The sequence below is a fragment of the Rhamphochromis sp. 'chilingali' genome (assembly GCF_963969265.1).
Source record: "Rhamphochromis sp. 'chilingali' genome assembly, chromosome: 19".
NCBI lineage: Eukaryota > Metazoa > Chordata > Actinopteri > Cichliformes > Cichlidae > Rhamphochromis > Rhamphochromis sp. 'chilingali'.
The window spans coordinates 19,930,656-19,948,800 of record NC_137946.1 but is presented as its reverse complement, the minus strand read 5'-3'; the positions used below and the strand labels follow the sequence as shown (position 1 = coordinate 19,948,800).

The 18,145-nt window shown below is 41.7% G+C and overlaps 1 protein-coding gene across 2 annotated transcripts; it reads left to right on the top strand.

The window, feature by feature from the left end:
- Positions 1–15,490: 15,490 nt before the first annotated feature.
- On the top strand, positions 15,491–18,132 carry liat1 (ligand of ATE1). Of its 2 annotated transcripts, none has more exons than XM_080867401.1 (2): positions 15,491–15,788; positions 16,509–18,132. In XM_080867401.1, the coding sequence occupies exons 1-2, from the start codon at positions 15,783–15,785 to the stop codon at positions 16,926–16,928; spliced, it is 426 nt and encodes a 141-aa protein (XP_080723527.1). In that variant the 5' UTR covers positions 15,491–15,782; the 3' UTR covers positions 16,929–18,132. The 2 variants fall into 2 exon arrangements, with proteins under 2 accessions (XP_080723527.1, XP_080723526.1); XM_080867400.1 differs by having other exon boundaries at positions 16,447–18,132.
- Positions 18,133–18,145: the final 13 nt, after the last annotated feature.

Genomic DNA, 18,145 nt, shown 5'->3' with positions numbered 1-18,145 from the left:
CCCCATGCTAAGCTTCTGACCTATAGCTGCAGGATTCTGTGCCACATGATTGGCTGGTTGGACAGGAGATGATGTACAGGTGTTTTTATCAGGGTACTTGAGTATATGTACTCATTACTGAAACTGAAAATGTTACTTGTCATAAAAAGTATGCCAGTGCAATAAATGAAAATTGGTGTAGGGTCCAAACATAACACAAAGTGTTGACTTTAACCTTAATTTAAGGGGTCTAACACAGATTATATTATGAATGTGCATGTATGATTACACTATTTTTGAATTCAGATTGTATTCATTTCACAGTACAAACAGTAAGAATATCATGTAATAATCATGACATACTGCATGTTTTATAGAATATACCTTGTAAAGAAATTCTAAAGAGCCCTCTGAAAACAGTGTAAAAATAGAGTAATGTTCCTTGAAGGTGTAGTTAACTATAGTATGTAGTCATTTCTCTTCATATGATACAAATTGTCATCAAAATTTCATTATCTTAGATTAATCACCCAAAAGTTGATCACCTATAAAATAACATGTATTTGCACATGGATGCATCTCCATTAATAATCCACTGTTGTAATTAGGGATGGGTGCCGGTGTCCGGTGCCATGATGGCACCGGTTCTGACATAAACGGTAGTAACCAGACCGAAAAGCAGCGCACATTTCGGTGCTTTATTTCGTGCTTTTTTTTCCTGAGCTGTGATACACTTCTAGCCAATCATTTTACGTTTCCGAGGATAGTAGGCGGGGCCAGGTACGTACGTTCAGTTAGAGCAGAGCTACAGATTAAAAATGTCCAAGGCGAAGAGGTCAAAAGTCTGGCTGTACTTCACAGCAAAATATGCAAACTCAGCAGCCTGCAACAAGTGCTTTAAGCTGATACTGTGATACTGTAACACCTCGAATCCGATGAAACACCTGGCGACGCATAGCGTTTTTTTAAAAAGCCCAGAAATGCGCCGTATTTGATAGCTTGCTGCGAGACCTCACACTGTGCACGTCGGGTGGGTTGCCAGTTATCGGACCCGGAGCAACATCCCCCAAAAACCCGAAGAATAGAGTCCTGGCCCCTAGCCCTGCCAGTGTAGCAGAAATGATGAGGATGATGATGCAGCAGCAGCCGTTCTTCTCTGCGTGAGTAGCTTAATGTTGTTTGTGTGTAATTTACGTTGAGTAGGCTAACCACGTTATTACATTAATGCAGGTAAGGTGAACTAGCAAACATGATCATAGCTACATGTGACTGTCCTCTTGTTTGATGGCAGATACTCCCTTCACCCTGGACAAAAAGGCTAAAATGACCAAAGAAAAAGTGGGAAACAGCTGAACATGAGAGGTTTTTGGACAAAGTTTGTGTTTTTTTTCCATTGTTTAAGCACTGCTTCCAGCCAGGAGTGATACCATATATGCCCCATAGCTGCAGAAAAGGCTAACATTGTTATCTTTTTACAAAAACAAAACAAAACAGCTGAACATGAGAGGTTTTTGGACAAATTTTGTGTTCTCCATTCTTTAAGCACCGGTTCGAGCACCGTTTAAGCACCGGCACCGTTTCAAAAGTACCGATTTGGCACCGGTATCGGATAAAACCTAAACGATACCCATCCCTAGTTGTAATGTTGTTGAAATATGAAAAAGAAATATGTCAGTGTTTGATGACTTCTTTACTTTTTCACACCTTTCTGAGATTTCCTTACATCATATCTTAATGCTGTTTTAAAGTTCCATACCTTGTGCAAAAACATAAATCTGTATAATGAGCAAACAGATTTGACTGGATCAGCTCATGGCAGATAACCTAACAATGGTGTCAAAAAATATGATATAAATCCCTCGGGTCGTCTTCTGTCACACCAACCCTCTGATTTCCACCTGTCTCCCTCTCATTCACACACATGTGTCTTGCTTCTACTAACTTTTATTCATCCTTTCTCCAGACCATACCTCCACGTCTCCAGGCCTTTCTTCCACAAAGACTTCCATCACCGCTGCAAACAAAAAGAGACTCAGAGCCGATGTCTGATATAATTCTATCCCCACCCTGAACCCATCTGTCACTCCTACTGCTTACCTCACCTCTGACTCGCTGTTCTCATACATGTCCTGCACCACCTCCAGGGTGACCAAGAAATAAATGTGTAGCTAATACTGTGTTTTTTGACAGCTAGTCTTTCCAAGCTTCTTAGATTAACATATTGTGCGTGTTACTGGTTTGTCATTTAGCATGTACAGGCTAAATATATTTCCAGCGCCTTTGCTAAGTATACAATAAGGATAGTAGGAAGTTCAAATTTGTTATTATGGTCTCATGCGATAATCTTAACATACTCCTGTTTTTATTTCATTTCACCATGGTTTCCGCAGGCTTTAGGTTTCAGTTTGGACGTACCCATAGATTTGCAGACTTTTTTGAGCCACATTTGACAATGTAATCAATTTTTATCCAATTATGACGCATACACTTCACAGCGCACCCCCACCCCCCTTTGCAAATCTGAAAAATAACAAATAAAAACTAATAAAACTTAAAAGAAATAGCAATTAAAAAACACAAAATTCCTGTTTCTCGGAGTATAGAGCCGCCTGATTTTCTGTGCGCTATTTTCAGTCATGGTGGATGAAATCTGCAAAGCTCGTCACTTTCGTTATCTTGTAACTTTTCCTTATGAATAACCTTCTTCTAGCTACAACGAAAAGCCTCCCCTTCACATGCGCTGGGTAAAAACCTGATTAACCTGATCTCCTGGAGAACCAATCAAAATGTGAGACTCTGTCTCGAGATTTTGGACACGAGGACGAGGAATAAAAATGCTACCCTCACATACCTTCTATGCCACTCCTGACTCATACAGTTACTCTCTTCTCCGTCTATCATCTGCTTCTAGCAATTTCTAACATAATAAGATGCAATTCATTAATACTGTTTAAACTATATGGGTGACTCATCAGTGTACATCTGTCCTACAGTGAGATCAGGCTCCCCGTCGCTCTCAGCCGTGTTAGTTTTTGCAGAGCATCCTGACATCTGGTGGTGATTTTATGACACTGCACTAAGATCATCAAGTTGTTTGCGCTAACAACTCTCAACTTCTACTTTCGTCTTTCAAATTCCTGTTTGTCAGCGTGGAACAAAATACTCAGGATTTCTCAGCCCAACAAACCGCAGGAGCTCGTTCAGCTTTAAAAAGTTGCCAAATGTGCTGAATGTGCTTTCCAGTCATATGTATATTTGAAGTACTGCTGAAAAATTACATCAGCATAATGTGACTGATTTTTGTTTTTAATCAACTTACTAACTCTGAAAGAAAAACTGAAACAACTATACATTTTTATCCTCTACATAAAAAAATAAGTAGTTTGCTCTACTATACATAGTTTTTTCAATTTCAGGGCCTCTCCCAGTTTGACAATCGTGTGAGTTCACCCTTGAACACACTGTGAAGGAATTCCTTAAAGCAGCTGGTGATGCCTTTAGGCTCTGAACAACAGACATTAGGGAAGTTTTTTTCTCTTCTCTTTCTGGTTTATATGTAACAGCAATCCAATTGGGTACAAACAGTCCTGACTGAATGCCATCGTGTTGACTTAACATGAGAACAAAGACCGGGCAGTTATTGCAGATCTGAAACCAATTTGCTTTGACAATTTAGCATTTAAAGAGCATCTTAATTTACTCTGATCCTTTGATGGGATCAGCAGATACTTAAAAGCCATTAGGTGTGACACATTTTTGCGTAGTCATGTGCCTCTCTGTGAGTGTGCTGTTATTTTTGGACGAGAGAACATGCAGTGCTGGTATGCACTTTATTGTCTATAGCGTGACTGCAACAACACATCTGAGAAAATATTTTGTGCTTTATTAAAAGACATAAAAAACACAATTCAAGCAGTTTTTGGTGGGAAAAGGATAACATGTCTGCCTATAATCTATACAATGTTTCTGGTCCAATCTTACAGGTTATAAAAGTCCTCTTCAGCCAAATTCCCATCACCCGTCATCTGCTTCCTCTTCTTGAGCCTTCCGGGAGCAGAGCTGGCCAGAGCAGTTCTTCAGCTGGCAGCTTTAGCATGTCTACAGAAACATAAAGCTTGCCAGTGAAGAACTGCTGTGCATCAGCTGGTATGAAGCCGGCGAGCGTGAGAGAGCCTGCAGTGATGCACAATCCGCTTTAAGGCGCAAATGGTGACTCCTTCCTCTTTCTTCCTCTGGCTTTAGGTGCATGTATTTCTGCAGAAAGAGAAGAAAAGATTGTTTAACTTCCCCTACAAACTCCCTGCTTTAGTAGCGTGGGCATGAGGTGGCATACAGCCAGTCACACACGTACAGTAAGTGGGTGCAGCCGAATCACAGTGTGTGCAATCAGCTGTGAGTAAGTGGGTGAAGTGAGCTGATATGCAAAGGAAAAAAAGTGCCCGGGGAGATGCACACAAGATCATGCGTCAGATCACCAGGATGGACAAGCGGATCAGCGGCTCAGCTGCCTCTGCACGATATACAGTGCCAGCGAGAAATTCTTAGACATTCTTTTAGTTACAGGATGCTCGCATTCAGAGAGCAGCCTCCTGAATGAGAAAAAAAAAGAAATTTTGTCAGTTACCATGGTTACAAAGGATGAGCGAGAAGCGCTGAATAGGAGCAGACAGCCCGTACAAGAGAGAAGAGACCCTGCAGAAGTCCAAAGAAATATTTGTTTTTGAAGTTTTAAAAAAGTTTGGGTGTGTTCCAGAGAACACCTGTACTATAACTCATCTAAATTAGAGCTGTCATCTAACCTAGTGGTATGTTGTAACTGTACAGCTGACTACGTGGTTTAAGCAGGTTAACTAACAAAGATAAGATTCATATCTAAATTAAAGTAACTAAACAGAATTTTCCAGCCTTGCTAGAAGCATGGTCCAGGCGATTGACTGTATATAGAAGATGGATGTAGCGTCCAGTAAAGCTGCATTTTTTCTAATGGCCAGAGGGGGCAGATCCACTGGCTATGAAAAAAGAAGTGCAACAGTGTTAAAGTCTGTGGAAAAATAATTCTTTGCTTCCTTTTCTATGATGATAGTAATACTTTTTCTCATGAATTTACAGCCTTAATAACTTTTTTCAAGTCTTAGTCCCCTTACCCAAAAGAGATTAAACCCACAGTACTTTGGCTTCTAATGTCATGTTTGCTGTTAAAACACAACTGTGACTGCAAAACCCACTGCTTAAGGTTTCCCACATGACTTCACTAACAATTGTGTGACAGCCATCTTTTATGTACAGTCTATCAAATAGTGTGTGCCAGATTTTTTCGCTGTTTTCACGTTACCCAGATGACACTCATTTGAGAAAACAAATGTCATAATCAATCGACTCAGATATTCGGGGTACGCATCTTCTGACCAGATGACAGCTATTGCCAGAAACAAAAGAAGTATTTTCAGTAGTTAGAAACTCTCTAAATATACTTTTTTTTTTTTTTTCGCTTTATAGGAATGGTTGAATCCTACTGAACTTTGTAGATCTACTTTGTAGTTTTGGGTGAATGGCCAAACAATGGTTTGCCATAACCAAAAACATGCATCCGCCTTGACTTCACTTTATGCAGCACTACCGAGTAAATACACTGGCTCTAGTCTTTACCCCACATTTTTATTTCTTCTCCTTTTTAATTTTGACAGTTTGTAACTTATTTCTGAATTTCACTCCAATGCAGACCCGAGGGCTTGGAAAGCGTTTCGAGCTGATGCAAAGAAGTAAATACACATGCAGAGAGTTTGAAAACTAACCACTTGCAGCCAAACACATGCGAAGTAAAGTAGCTCTGTTTTTCTAGCCTTCAAAGAATGCAATTTTGTGTTGATCTTAAGATACTGAGGACATGCTCCACTTCTCCCGTCGACGATGAGTAACACATGCTGCACATTCCTGCTGTAAGGAGGGCAAGAATAATCTCAGGTGGTTCACGGCCCTGTGGACTGTGCACGGTGGGGCTGTGCGGGTCTCAATCAGCAAGATTTATGAAAATGCCAGAGACGTGGTCATGGGTAGAAATCATTTTGCCTCAAACTGAGTTGGATTTTACTCAAACATCAAGTTGAGGGGTCATTTCTATGCATGCACAGAGCTTTGACATGAAATCTACTGGGTGTGCACAGAAAACCAGCCACTAGGACAGATATGCTCATGTCAAACGTCAGATTTTTTTCTGAAGTGGGTGAGTCAGCAGCCTGCCTGTTCTGACTCGTCGATGACGTGCACTGGTAAAAGTATCAGGAATGAAGTGTATTATCTTTTTTTTTAAGTACCCTCCCAATTCTGCGTCAGATATTTGATTTAAAAAGACGGCATCTGATTACTTTATTTACTCAGAAATGGTTTTAGTTCATTTGAATCTTAAAGAAAGGACTTTCACCTTTGCTCTCTTTCAGGAGTTAGGCTCTCTGTGCCCCCTACCCCAGCCCCCATCTCTCAGGATTCAGTATTTGACATTATTGCTGACCTCCACACCCCGAGCTTATCTTTTTTTGTAAACAGTCTGATTTGTTTATTTAAAATGAAACATTCAATGTGACTGGTGTGACGCAGTGCGACGATTGCAAAGAAAAGCCTTCCTTCTTCCTGGTTTGCTTCCATTTTGTCCCCACCTGTGGACTTCGCATTTATTTTTCATGACCATTTAATGGCTTTCCTAAGCCCTTCAATTGTTTTATAGATACTAAATTCCACTGCAGAAAAGGTCATGAAAGACGTTTTGTGCAACTTAAATTGTGCAATCATCAGTTTTACAGATACAATAGCTGCTGGGGGGAGTTGATTTTTCTTTAGGGGTACAGAGGACTTTTAATTAGTGCTGTGCTGTAGTTGGCCTCCAGGAAACAAAACCAACCACATTCTCCAAGTGCGCAAGTGTATTCACTGAGAATGAATCAGCAGCAGGAGGATACATCCTGAGCACCAATGCTAGCTAAATGTTAAATGCTACCAGTGATTTTAGCTAAACACGAGTCGGTGTTACATGCGTTGTACCATTATTGTTTGATGGTTATCAGTGTTAAAGTGACGTCATCGCATTAGGAGAATTTAGCATGCATGGTCAGAGGTGGAACCAGTTGGAAACATTTGCAAAATGTAGCAGCTATCATGACAATCGCAGGCAAATTCACTCACTCGCCATAAGAACTGTGGAGACAGTGCACTAGTTGAAAAGTTCCCTCATTAGTATTTGTTGCTGGTCATCATCACTGGGGTACTGAACAGGCTTCAGTTCACTAGGTAGCCCTCTATTTATTAGCCTGACATATTTCAGTCAAAGGTGTCCTTCACTTTCAGGAGCTTAAAGTGGAGAAAGTTTAACCCAACCACTTTGTGTCATGAGCAGTAATTTTGCCCGCATCTCTTGAATTAGGTTTCTAGCTGATTTTCTGTGGTCTCTGGTTGCCACGTTGCTGCAACTCACTTTGTGGAATTCCTTTAACAGAAAGCCTTAGGACCAGCGCTAGGTTGCGCTGTAACTTCAGCATATTATCTGAATTTGATCAATTGGGGTTAATAACATTTGGAAAGACTAGAAGGCATATATCTATTTTCTTTTATTCCATTTCTGTGTTTAGGAAACCCACAAGAAACGTGTGAGCTAGGCTGGCAGGAGTCCTGTGCACATGCTCTCCATCAGCTCAACTGATGATTTTAATGACATAAAAGCATAAAAGATGGGTGAATCTTCCAGGTCTAAAAAGTGAAGCCAACACGATAGTGTCTCAAACCTGCATTCTTTTAATGGCCGATAGAGGGCGACTTCTCTGGTTTCAAAAACACTTCTAGTTCAATTGAACTCTATGGGGAAAACAGCCGTCCACTTCTGAACTTTGCAACGCTTTCTTTTTGACTTTATGGGCTTAATCACTACTTTCACGTCACATTGAATGAAAAATGAAGTCCATTTTGTACTATGTGGTCTTAGAATGGCCAGTATAGTCATTCTAATCTAAGAGACAGGAAGTAGGATTATCCAGTTGTGTGGGAATTGGCCAATAACTCAGTCACAAATTATGCTAGTCAGTGAGTTTGGACCATAGGTGCAACTGAGCAACTTTCATTCTAGTCTGACTCCTCTTAATGTGTGCGGGGTCCATGGTCTTTCATAAGAGTAAAAACTAAAACCATTATGTTTAAAGGCACTCAGTGACAATGTAAATGTGCTGACGTTTAGCCAAAGTAATTTTCACCACCTTACTTTATCGTCTTAGCATGCACGCATCAAGTTTCATGCCAGCTGTTGTACTGCAGGCTTTGCGGAAGTGCGGGATCAACAGAATGACAGACTGACAAACTGACACTGGCATCTCTGGAAACAAGCCACTAGCAGTTAGGAAAAAAGTTTCTGAATGAAGTCAGTGAAGAGGACGTGCAGTACGAGTCCCCGGGCCACCCTCAGGAGTACTCGCAGTGTTAACTGTTCACTATGACTGCCACAGCGTCAAAATTGAAACTGAATTGCTTATTTGTTCCATCGCGTGCCACTCCCTCCACGAAAAGTGACTCTGTATTTTTATGTTAACAAAGCCAGCCAGTGTTGAGTCTCCCGGCTCTTTTGCTGTGCCACTCTTTCCTATATCTCCACTTCTTCTTCTTTTTTTTGTCTTTCCTGACTCGTCTGTCCTCTCCACCCTCTCCCTTGGTCAGATCAGACTGTCCTGCATTCCTGACATTCCTGCTGCGTATGTTAGAAATTCCATCTGGCTGCTGTGGGCTCGCATAGTCTCCTCCACTCCTTTTTTTCCATCGCTCTGTTCCTTACCCATCGCCTGTCTCTCTACTCATCTACATCTGGACTGTCCAGGCTGAGGCTTCACTGTCAGGTTTGACCCTCCCCACCCCCTTCTCTTTATTTCTGGCTGCATCATCCAAGAAAGGGAGGCAGACAGAACCGGGGGGTTTTGTCGAAGGCCTTGAGACAGGCTTATATACAGATAACAAACAGCCTAATACAAAAAGGATTGAGTTTATCTGGGACCGTCGATGTGCATTCTCTGCCACAGCAAAATGGGATAAGAAAAAGGAAAAACACAGTGGAGTTGAATGGGCAGGACGTGAAATAGAAATGAGAAATAGAAATGATGGTTGTAAACAGGACGGTGTAAATGAACCATGTACAAACCGAGGAACTGCTGACATTTTAACTCTTTAGGAGGTTTTCTTATCAGACTTTAGCCCACAATTATGCTAAACAGAAAGAGAAGAGAAGAGAAGAGAAGAGAAGAGAAGAGAAGAGAAGAGAAGAGAAGAGAAGAGAAGAGAAGAGAAGTTACATGATATGTGGGTGGGACATTTTGCTGAAGGTGAGGAAGAGAAAACACAAAAACATACAGTGCAAAGTTGAGACTAGGTGAGACAGACAGAGACCTCTTACCATGCTTTGAGCCTACTTCTTTGACCTCTACGCTCAGGGTCGAGATAAGATTACTTCGATCATGACTGTGACTTTGCTGCAGTTATCTCCACGTTTGGAGAGACAGCGACGGGGGTTTGAATGCTGCTACACCTCAGTGACTGAAAACGGAGGATAATTAAACGTTATGCATCTGTTGCATATATCAATTCAGGTGCATTCCTTTGCTGTGGGTGTGGCCCTGCTTGAGAGTGTTTACTGTCCCAGATTGTAGTCTGTAATACAGAGTGAACATTTCAGACTGGGAATGGGGACAAAGACAGAGAAAGGGCGGTGGCTTTGGCAGCGCTCTTCATAGAGCAGAGGGCCCGTTCTTACACTCTGCTGATCTCCGTTTGCCGGACTTTAAAGGCTATCTGACTTTAACCCTGAGATCACCACGAATAAGGAGTGTAGGCTGTTTTATTTGCTAACAGGAGTGTCTGAATGCCACTCTGAATTCATGACACTGCCTGGAAATGGTAATGTGCAGCATGAGGCCTGTAAGCCTGTCCTCAGGCAGTCTGTGCCATTTTGTTTTAAAGCGCTGGATCTTTTCTTTCTTTTTTCTTTAGTGAACCTACATAACACATCCCTTCTTGCCCCATCCTCCCTTTACAAGGCACGCAGTAGGAATGAAGGGTGTAGCCCAAGTTGAGCAAGATGGCTTCACTTCTGCAAATGAAGGCAGCAACACAGCACAGGGGGAGGTTGCTTTTTTTCCTTTCTTTCTTTTCTTTTTTGCCTGGATGCAAAGGAAACAACACAGATGAGTTGCTTTTTAACGGACATCTTGTCATTGCCATGTGATTCTCACTGACAGGGCAGCTTATGTCACACTCTGGGTTGCAATGGCACAAATGCAGCTCGTGACAGTCTATTGCGCATTCCTACCGGCACACTGAACTCTGGCTGCACAATTATGTAAGACATGCTCCATCGATGTAACAGACACTACAGCAAGCTTTGCCCTCTAACCATTTATCCCATGCATATTTGCACTTTGCTTTTAAGATGTTTTATACAAATGAGGCAGGCTGAAGGGAAACCCTATACATATACATATATATATATATATATATATGAGATGAGGAGACTGGAGGGCCTGGGCAGCAAGGCCTACATACGCTTTGTTGCGTCAGCAGCTTAAAGAATGTTATCCTGCTCCTTATAAACATCCAGAGTTACAAAGTCGTGTTTATAAACTCATCTTCCACTTGAAGAATCTTCCCATCTGTGCCAGATGACGGCGGGTGTCACTGCATTTCTGAGAAATGACTCGGCCTCAGTTATCCTGGTTTTCACCTATCCCCTACTTGAGCGCAGGCTTTTTCCTTGGCCTGCTATGAACTCAGCAGATTTTAAAAAGGCTTTGAGTGCTGACACTTTTTAATGTGAAGTTTTAACGCAGACATGTTGCTGTAGCCTCCAAATCCAGCTTTTGATTTGGATGGATGCGCTTTAGTTTTACACTCATGGCAGACGTGTTAAACATCAATATTAATTTAAAAAAAAAAAAAAAACAACAGCTCTGAACATTTTCACTAAGGCTGTCTGTGTGCTTGTAGAGGCTTTTTTTGCTCTCTTCTGTATTAATGTAGGACTAAAGATGACTAATATAATATTTGCACATTTATGCAGTATTACAGCTGCTGGCTGTAAATAAATAAAATAAATGGAAAGCTCTTGCCCACCTATGGAAATTAAGTTCTTATGGTGGGATGGCCAAATGTCAGATTTCTTTTTTTTTTTTTTTTTTTAAATGAAATGTCAGATTTCTAAGGTGCTCATAAATCCTATGAGCTCCCCTGTGTTAGAGGGCCTGCTCTCTCTCTCTCACACACACACACACACACACACACACACACACACACACACACACACACACACACACACACACACACACACACACACACACAGGCCTTCACAACCAGAACTCCTAAAACATCAAATCCATGCCCTCCTCAATCTGACGACGCCGATTCGCGGAAAACCCGCAGCAGGGGTGAATTACACTTGAATAAAGTATGAGAAGGACGCATCCCCATTTGCCATTTCCACGTAAACTGGGTCATCAAGCCGCCAAAGGCTAAACCAGGCTGACAAGAGCAAGCATTCAGCCAGCAGAAACACACACACTGAGTAATACGCCCCACCTTGACCACCAACAGCAGCCGGGTCGCTCCTGCCCGCTCCGGCACGTCTTGAACGGTCCGGCGGAGTTCAGGCTGCCTCGCCCACTGCTCGGCGGAGTCCGCCTGGGTGTGTCGCTGTCTGTGGAAAAAATTTGCGTCCGCGCTACGGAAACGTTTGACAGCGTTTAAGTGTGTGGAGCACACAGCAGCAGCAGCAGCGGAGAAGACAGCGCAGGACTTCAGCCCCTTTTACACAACTCCTGCCCCCCCCCCCCTTCTCTCTCTTTCTGTGTCTCTCTGCCTCTCTCTCTCTCTCTTTCACTCTCACACACACCCAGGCGAGACACACACCCGGCTTCCCACTCCGATCAGCTGGCAGCGTGATGACGTGGGCCTGCACGAGAAACGGACGTCAAAACCTGCACGGATCTGACGTGTACACGCAAGACAAGTGCATGCCGTGAGACAGCAGATTGACCTGTTTGTAGTAACTCACGTTAAAACGTCAGGTTTTATTTCCCTGCCTAAAGTAGAAAACACGCACATAAGTACTATATAGATGCTGTCACACATGCTGTATTACACGACACGCTTTCCATTAGATTATCATTACTTATGCATTTACTACTGTTTGTTGAGTGGGCGGATTCCATATGACAGTGCAGCTAATAGGTTATTGGAAATAGTGCAATGATGAATTAATTGTTTAATGTGTTTAATTACAAACAAAAAGACCCAATTAGGACAGTAAATGACGAAGTCCTCACATTTGATGCTCAAAATCATCACATTTCTTTTTGCACTCGACACGACAGTTATTGAAACTTCAGGCAGTTTTTTTCTGGTCTGTGACTAACGGTGTAATTCCCTTTTAGAAATAACAATATAATTACTAATTACCTATGAATACTTGGCAGCGGGTAATACGTCATAATGCAAAATTTACAGATGGAGAAACGTTGTTTGGGTTTTCCACCAAATTACCTAGAACTTGTGCACGACTTAAAATTACCTATAGTTTAACTATTTTTTTCTTTCCTGTAAAAACTTGAATTGCTACCCTTTTATTGTAATGTAAAATATACTGTTAAATATCATTGCTCTGTAATTTCAGAACAAAATACAGTGAAATTCCATTTAATTCCTAATGGGCTGTGTTATGAAATGCTATCACATTTTTATAAAAAGCATAATTTGATAAGCACTTACCATAAGTTTAAAGTTTTAAAGCTACAGTTTACCTAAAAACCTTTCTTCCCCCCTGACTGGCAGGACTGTTGATCCCAGATTTTGTTGGTTTGAGATTCCCAGTTTTTGTGTCTTCTCTTGGATATAGTGGAACCGGAGAGCACATGCCTTGTTCTGCTCAATGCAACAAAAATACATTTAAAAGCAGCGTCTCTTTCCAGAAGCCCGATTACCCCAATAAATCCACAAACCTTGTTGTGCAGGAACTATTCTCATATTGGAGAAAAAAAAGATTTAAAAGCTATTCTACACTTCTGCCTCAGTTTAACTCTCTGGAAGAACAGGAATCATGACCCGTCGAAATGTGAACAATTCAGTGTTAGTGCTGATTAAGCAGGATTCCACTTTTGACAGACAACTATTTGCACAAAAGTTGTGCTGTTGTTCTATTAATACGAGTCTGCAAGAGGCCTCTGGAGACATCAGCAGGTCGAGATGAATTAGTTACCCTCTCAGTGCTGACGCACACAGACGCTCACGCAGCAGTGACTGCTTCTCAGTCCTTGCTTCTTTCTGTCTCCCTCCCGTGAACCTGGGCTTGTCACTCTGCAGCTTTAAGGTTAGTGCAGTTTGAAAAGCTGCTTCCTCACTGTCACCTGACACACTGAGGACACGCAGCAAATCCTCACAAGGCCACTTTCAAATGTCTTCTTCCTTTTTCATGAATATTTTTAGAACAGCGTTTCCCACAGAATATGAGTAAGGTGTATTAAGATGATTTTGACCCCTGTAAATTCCCAAATTCTTCATGAGTTCCTACAAGACCATAGTGACCTACCACTCAGATATTTTTTGGGAAATGCTATCAGCATTGGAAACAAAGAAAAGCCAATCTACTGTGCCACTCCCAGTGTTGAGTATGCCATAAATAATTATTTTAGGTAGAAATCCAGCCCAGATATATATTTAACACAGAATAACCCTGTTCAGCATATAAAATGATCTAAGTGCTCTCTGAAAACTGCTATACATGTCTAGAGTGCCTGGGGGAATACCAGTAATGAACTCTCATCTGTAAAACACCTACTGTTACAGGATTGTGATTTATTTAATGCACCTTCAAAAAAAATCTAACTTGTCATGTTTGTAAAAGCACTTGAGCTGTTGTTGACAGTGGCCTCACAAGCAGATCCCAGTGCACTTACTGCATGTAAAAATCTGTTTGTGTAATTATGTCTGCACCAGATGGAGAAGCACGCGAGTCACATCTTCCTCCACCGCAGCCAGAGTGTAAGCACACCAGCGCAAGACGTGACAGAGGCATGGGTCAAAACGCATGAAATGTAACACAGTCACATGACCTAGAAGTGGAAAATGTAATATTCTGGGTCAAAGGTGGTTCACGTGTTTCATGTGTTTAGCTGTGGAAACTTGATCTCTTTTGTTGTTTTGCCCATGATTTATCAGTTTTGCTTGCTCATTTATGCAATCCTGGTTTTTTTTAAAAGTGTTTTTATTTTTGACAGTTCCAACAGTGTCGTTTGGAAAAAGAGGACTTTAAAAACCTTTCTATCGCGTCTCACTCTGAACTTTGTCACCACTGCATGCATAAATGCTACGTGTCCTCTGTGACTCAGCAGATGGTTTGTCCCTTTTCCTCCTGTAGTTCTTGTTGGAAGATCACAGATATGTGGGGGAAATGCAGAACCAGGACAGACCCGCTTGAAATCCAGCACTGAGTCTATTTTTAGCACTGCTGCGTTTAGCGTTTAAGAGCAGACCAAGCATAGCGCCCGGGGGCCAAAATTAGCTACTTGGAAATTAATAGGAAGGTTAAAGTGCATGTAACACTTAATAATTACGGGAAAAGGCAGATGTGTGTGCAGTACAAGGAACCAGTGGTGATCACGACTCTGTGGAACAGGAAAAGGATGGAAACTCCCTAGAAAATACCACACAGCATGCAGTGGAAGTGCTTTGAAATCCCCATGCAGGAGTGTGAAGGACGAAAGTTTTACAGATGGCATTCAGTCCCTTAAACATGATTAAAACACTTTTTTTTTTTACTTTCCAGCTTTTTATAAACTTAAATAATCACAATGACAAAGTTTTTTTCTTTTGATTTTGAAAATAGAAACTATTTTTTAAAGATTATGTCACTGCCCAGAGGCTCGTAGCTCTTTCAGTGTTTTATTTTTTTTAACCTGTTCGTTGCACAGTACAGACCTCGTGGCGCAACGGTAGCGCGTCTGACTCCAGATCAGAAGGTTGCGTGTTCAAATCACGTCGGGGTCAACTGCTTTAACCCTGGGCAACAATCACATTATTCATGATGTGTGTAACGTACCGATTTCAAATACAGAATACCTGTCTGTCACTGGTTTCCTATTCGCTTCATGCAAGTCACTGTATTCCCCAGAAGACAAAAATAAGACTTGTTTTCAATTTCAACTTTCTCATGATTTCCCGTGATTCCCATCAACTTTCTCGTGGTTCCCAAATCAACAGCAAACTTAATGCGTCAGATAAAAACAGCTAAACAAATAAAGTCTATGAGGTTCATCCTTCTGTTTCTAAAATGTCTTCATTGTCAAAGTGATTGATTCACTGGCAGCTGGCAGCACGGTCAGGATCACAGTGCAGCTCGAATTCGGCTTACTTCGTTTGACGTGTCGACGAGACCCGAAGACATTCTTCTCTGGGAAGGTGTGTCCTGTTGCCATGGAGAGGCGTCACTTGGCAACTTGGCGGTGTAGCGTGATTGTGAGGCACAAAAGGTAGCTCTGCAGCTCGCAGTACTTAGCCCATCTCCCCCCGTTTGTAGAAAACGTATTTGTTTTAAATAAATAAGATTGAAGGGCAGCTGCTGACAGGCTACTTGTTTCCACCGAGGTTTCTTGCCTGCAGTGAGTAAGAAGAATAATCTAAGAAGAATTTTATCCTGTTCATCAGTTGGTTTGGCGTGAGCAGACCTACTCATCGGCACTGAGACACCAGTATGCAGACAAAGAAGAAAAGAAACAAAGGCATTGTTTCCAACTGTGAAAATGCAGGTATTTTATTCTCTTTTTTTTATCAGTGGAACTCAAGTTCTGATTCATATATAATATTATGTGTTTTCCCTTAACTAGTAAAATCACTACACTGAAAGTTTATGAAAAGAATATGTGATGGATCTACCTGCCTATCTCTGAATCAAAGACAACCTCAAAATCTAGAAAAATGAAGTCCTCGTGCTGAAAAGCACTGAAAATTAGATTTGTGCCTCGAGGGCACGTTAGAGGAGAGGAAATTAAATTACAGTGCCACATTTTTTGTTATTGAAAGGATATTAGAAGCAGACCGTGAAATGTATGTTTCTGATGGAGTCCATGCTACCAGCTAGTACAGAAACCATTCTGAAATGATAAACTGTGACCTAATAAAAAGCTCTTGAAACTCTCACAGCACAGCATTGATTTATTATTGGTCATGCTACAGAGAAAAAAAAAAAAGAAAAGGCATGGAAAAACATCTGACCCTCATGTTTCATCCCTCAAATCACTTGAATAGGTCGTTAGAGAATCGACCCCGTGCCTCCTCATTAACCTATCATAGCTCTCTACTGTAACCCAAGCCAAAAGTCCTTAATCTCCATAGGAAGTCATTAGTAATAGGAAGCCTCAGTTTTGTTTGCTAGTTTCCCTACATGTTTATAATGCTTCCCTACAGAGAAACTTCTGGCTGTATCTTTGCCTCCTGACATCTTGCCGCTGGCCCTTGTGCCTCCTCAGAGTCCGGGTCAGTCCCAAGACCAGGTTCCCAAGATCAGAGCCTCCACTAAGAAGAAACGAGAACGAAAGAGGAAAAATCACCGCAAGGACTCTCCAGCCACGCTGACAGAGAACCATAAAAGCGATGGAAACGGAGATACTGCTCAGGGATACGTGACAGTGCTCAATGTCCCGCAGCACTCTCTCCCAGCTCAGACTCTCAGCCTGAGGTGGGAGGGAGTGCTGCAGGATCCCCAGGCTGAGGCAAAGAGACTGGAGCAGTACAGGGCCAACAGGCGGCAGCGGTACATTGCACACAGAGAGGCTCTGTTAAAAGAAACCCAGGACGCCTTAAGACAGACTTTTCCTAAAGAGAAAAAGGTTCCAGCTAAATGTGACCAGCAGGAGGCTGCGTCATTACTGCAGCTGAGCAGACACTGAATTAAAGAAGCAAAAGAGAGCCTTATGCTGTTAGTGGCCTCGGGATTTATTTGTTCACAGTTTAAAATAGATTTATGCAGTGTGAGACACAAAGTAAAGATCCTAGGGTGCTGTTAAGACACTGGACCAAAGAGAAACTGAGCAGCTGAACACCCTTTAAAACGCCCCAACAGAAATGCTTAGGTTCAAAGTACATAACCACAATGCCACAGCTTTCACGACAAGAACGCCTCCTGCTGAGCACACCTTAAGAAGTTGAGTTGATCTTTCAGGGCAAAAACCCGGTCGGGATCACATAACATGAACCCAACTCACATCTGTCAGTGAAGTGAAGGGGGGCTGATCCATTACAGCATGAGAACCACAAAGAAAGATGTCCAGCAGAGAGGGGGTGGCAATGTGACTGTAACAAAGCGCTGCTCTGCTGTCAGTCTAAGCACAATACAGTAAACACAGTAAAAAGCTTGTTGGTGACACGATGGAGCAACAATTTAATGTGCAAAGTCCTGAACTCATTATTTCTCTTTGTTGCTCCTCTAAACTGTTAACTGTGTAACACTAAATCCCTTACTGATAAATGGCAGTGGGTGTCTGTTTATCACATTTGAACTTTATAGCCACAATTATGCAGACAAGAAAATCACCACGCTACATGCAGCAGATAAAGATCATACAAATATACATACATATATGAGCTATGCGAATGCCAAACTACTGAAAAAAAATCAGAAAAGATGAGAAGGGAAAAAAATGTTAGTGGCTTCCACCTGTAAAATCATTCCTGTTTTGGGGCTTGTCTCATTGTTGTCCCACCTGCTGTTAATTTCGTCAAAGCAGCTAAAACATATTAACAACCCCTTCAATTACTTAATTGAACAGATCAATATTCTAGAAGTTTGACTTGATGCTGTAGTCTAAATATAAAGTGTTCATTAAATTTTTTCTTAACAGTATATGTGATTTTTGGAAAATGTTTGTATATGCATAATAGATGCTGGCACTCGCAGTTCCCTAAGCAATGTTTATGCAAAGTTTCATCAAGATGGCTCCACTCCCCCAGGAGGAAATAGGGAACATGCAAACATACATCCATACATATGCATAAACTAATTATAGTATGATGTCTCCCCGTCCACACAGGAAGCAGTTTGTCTGTAAAGCATCACTTTGACACAGATGTTTGGCTACTAGTAGACGTTCCAGGTTGTGGTTGCCTA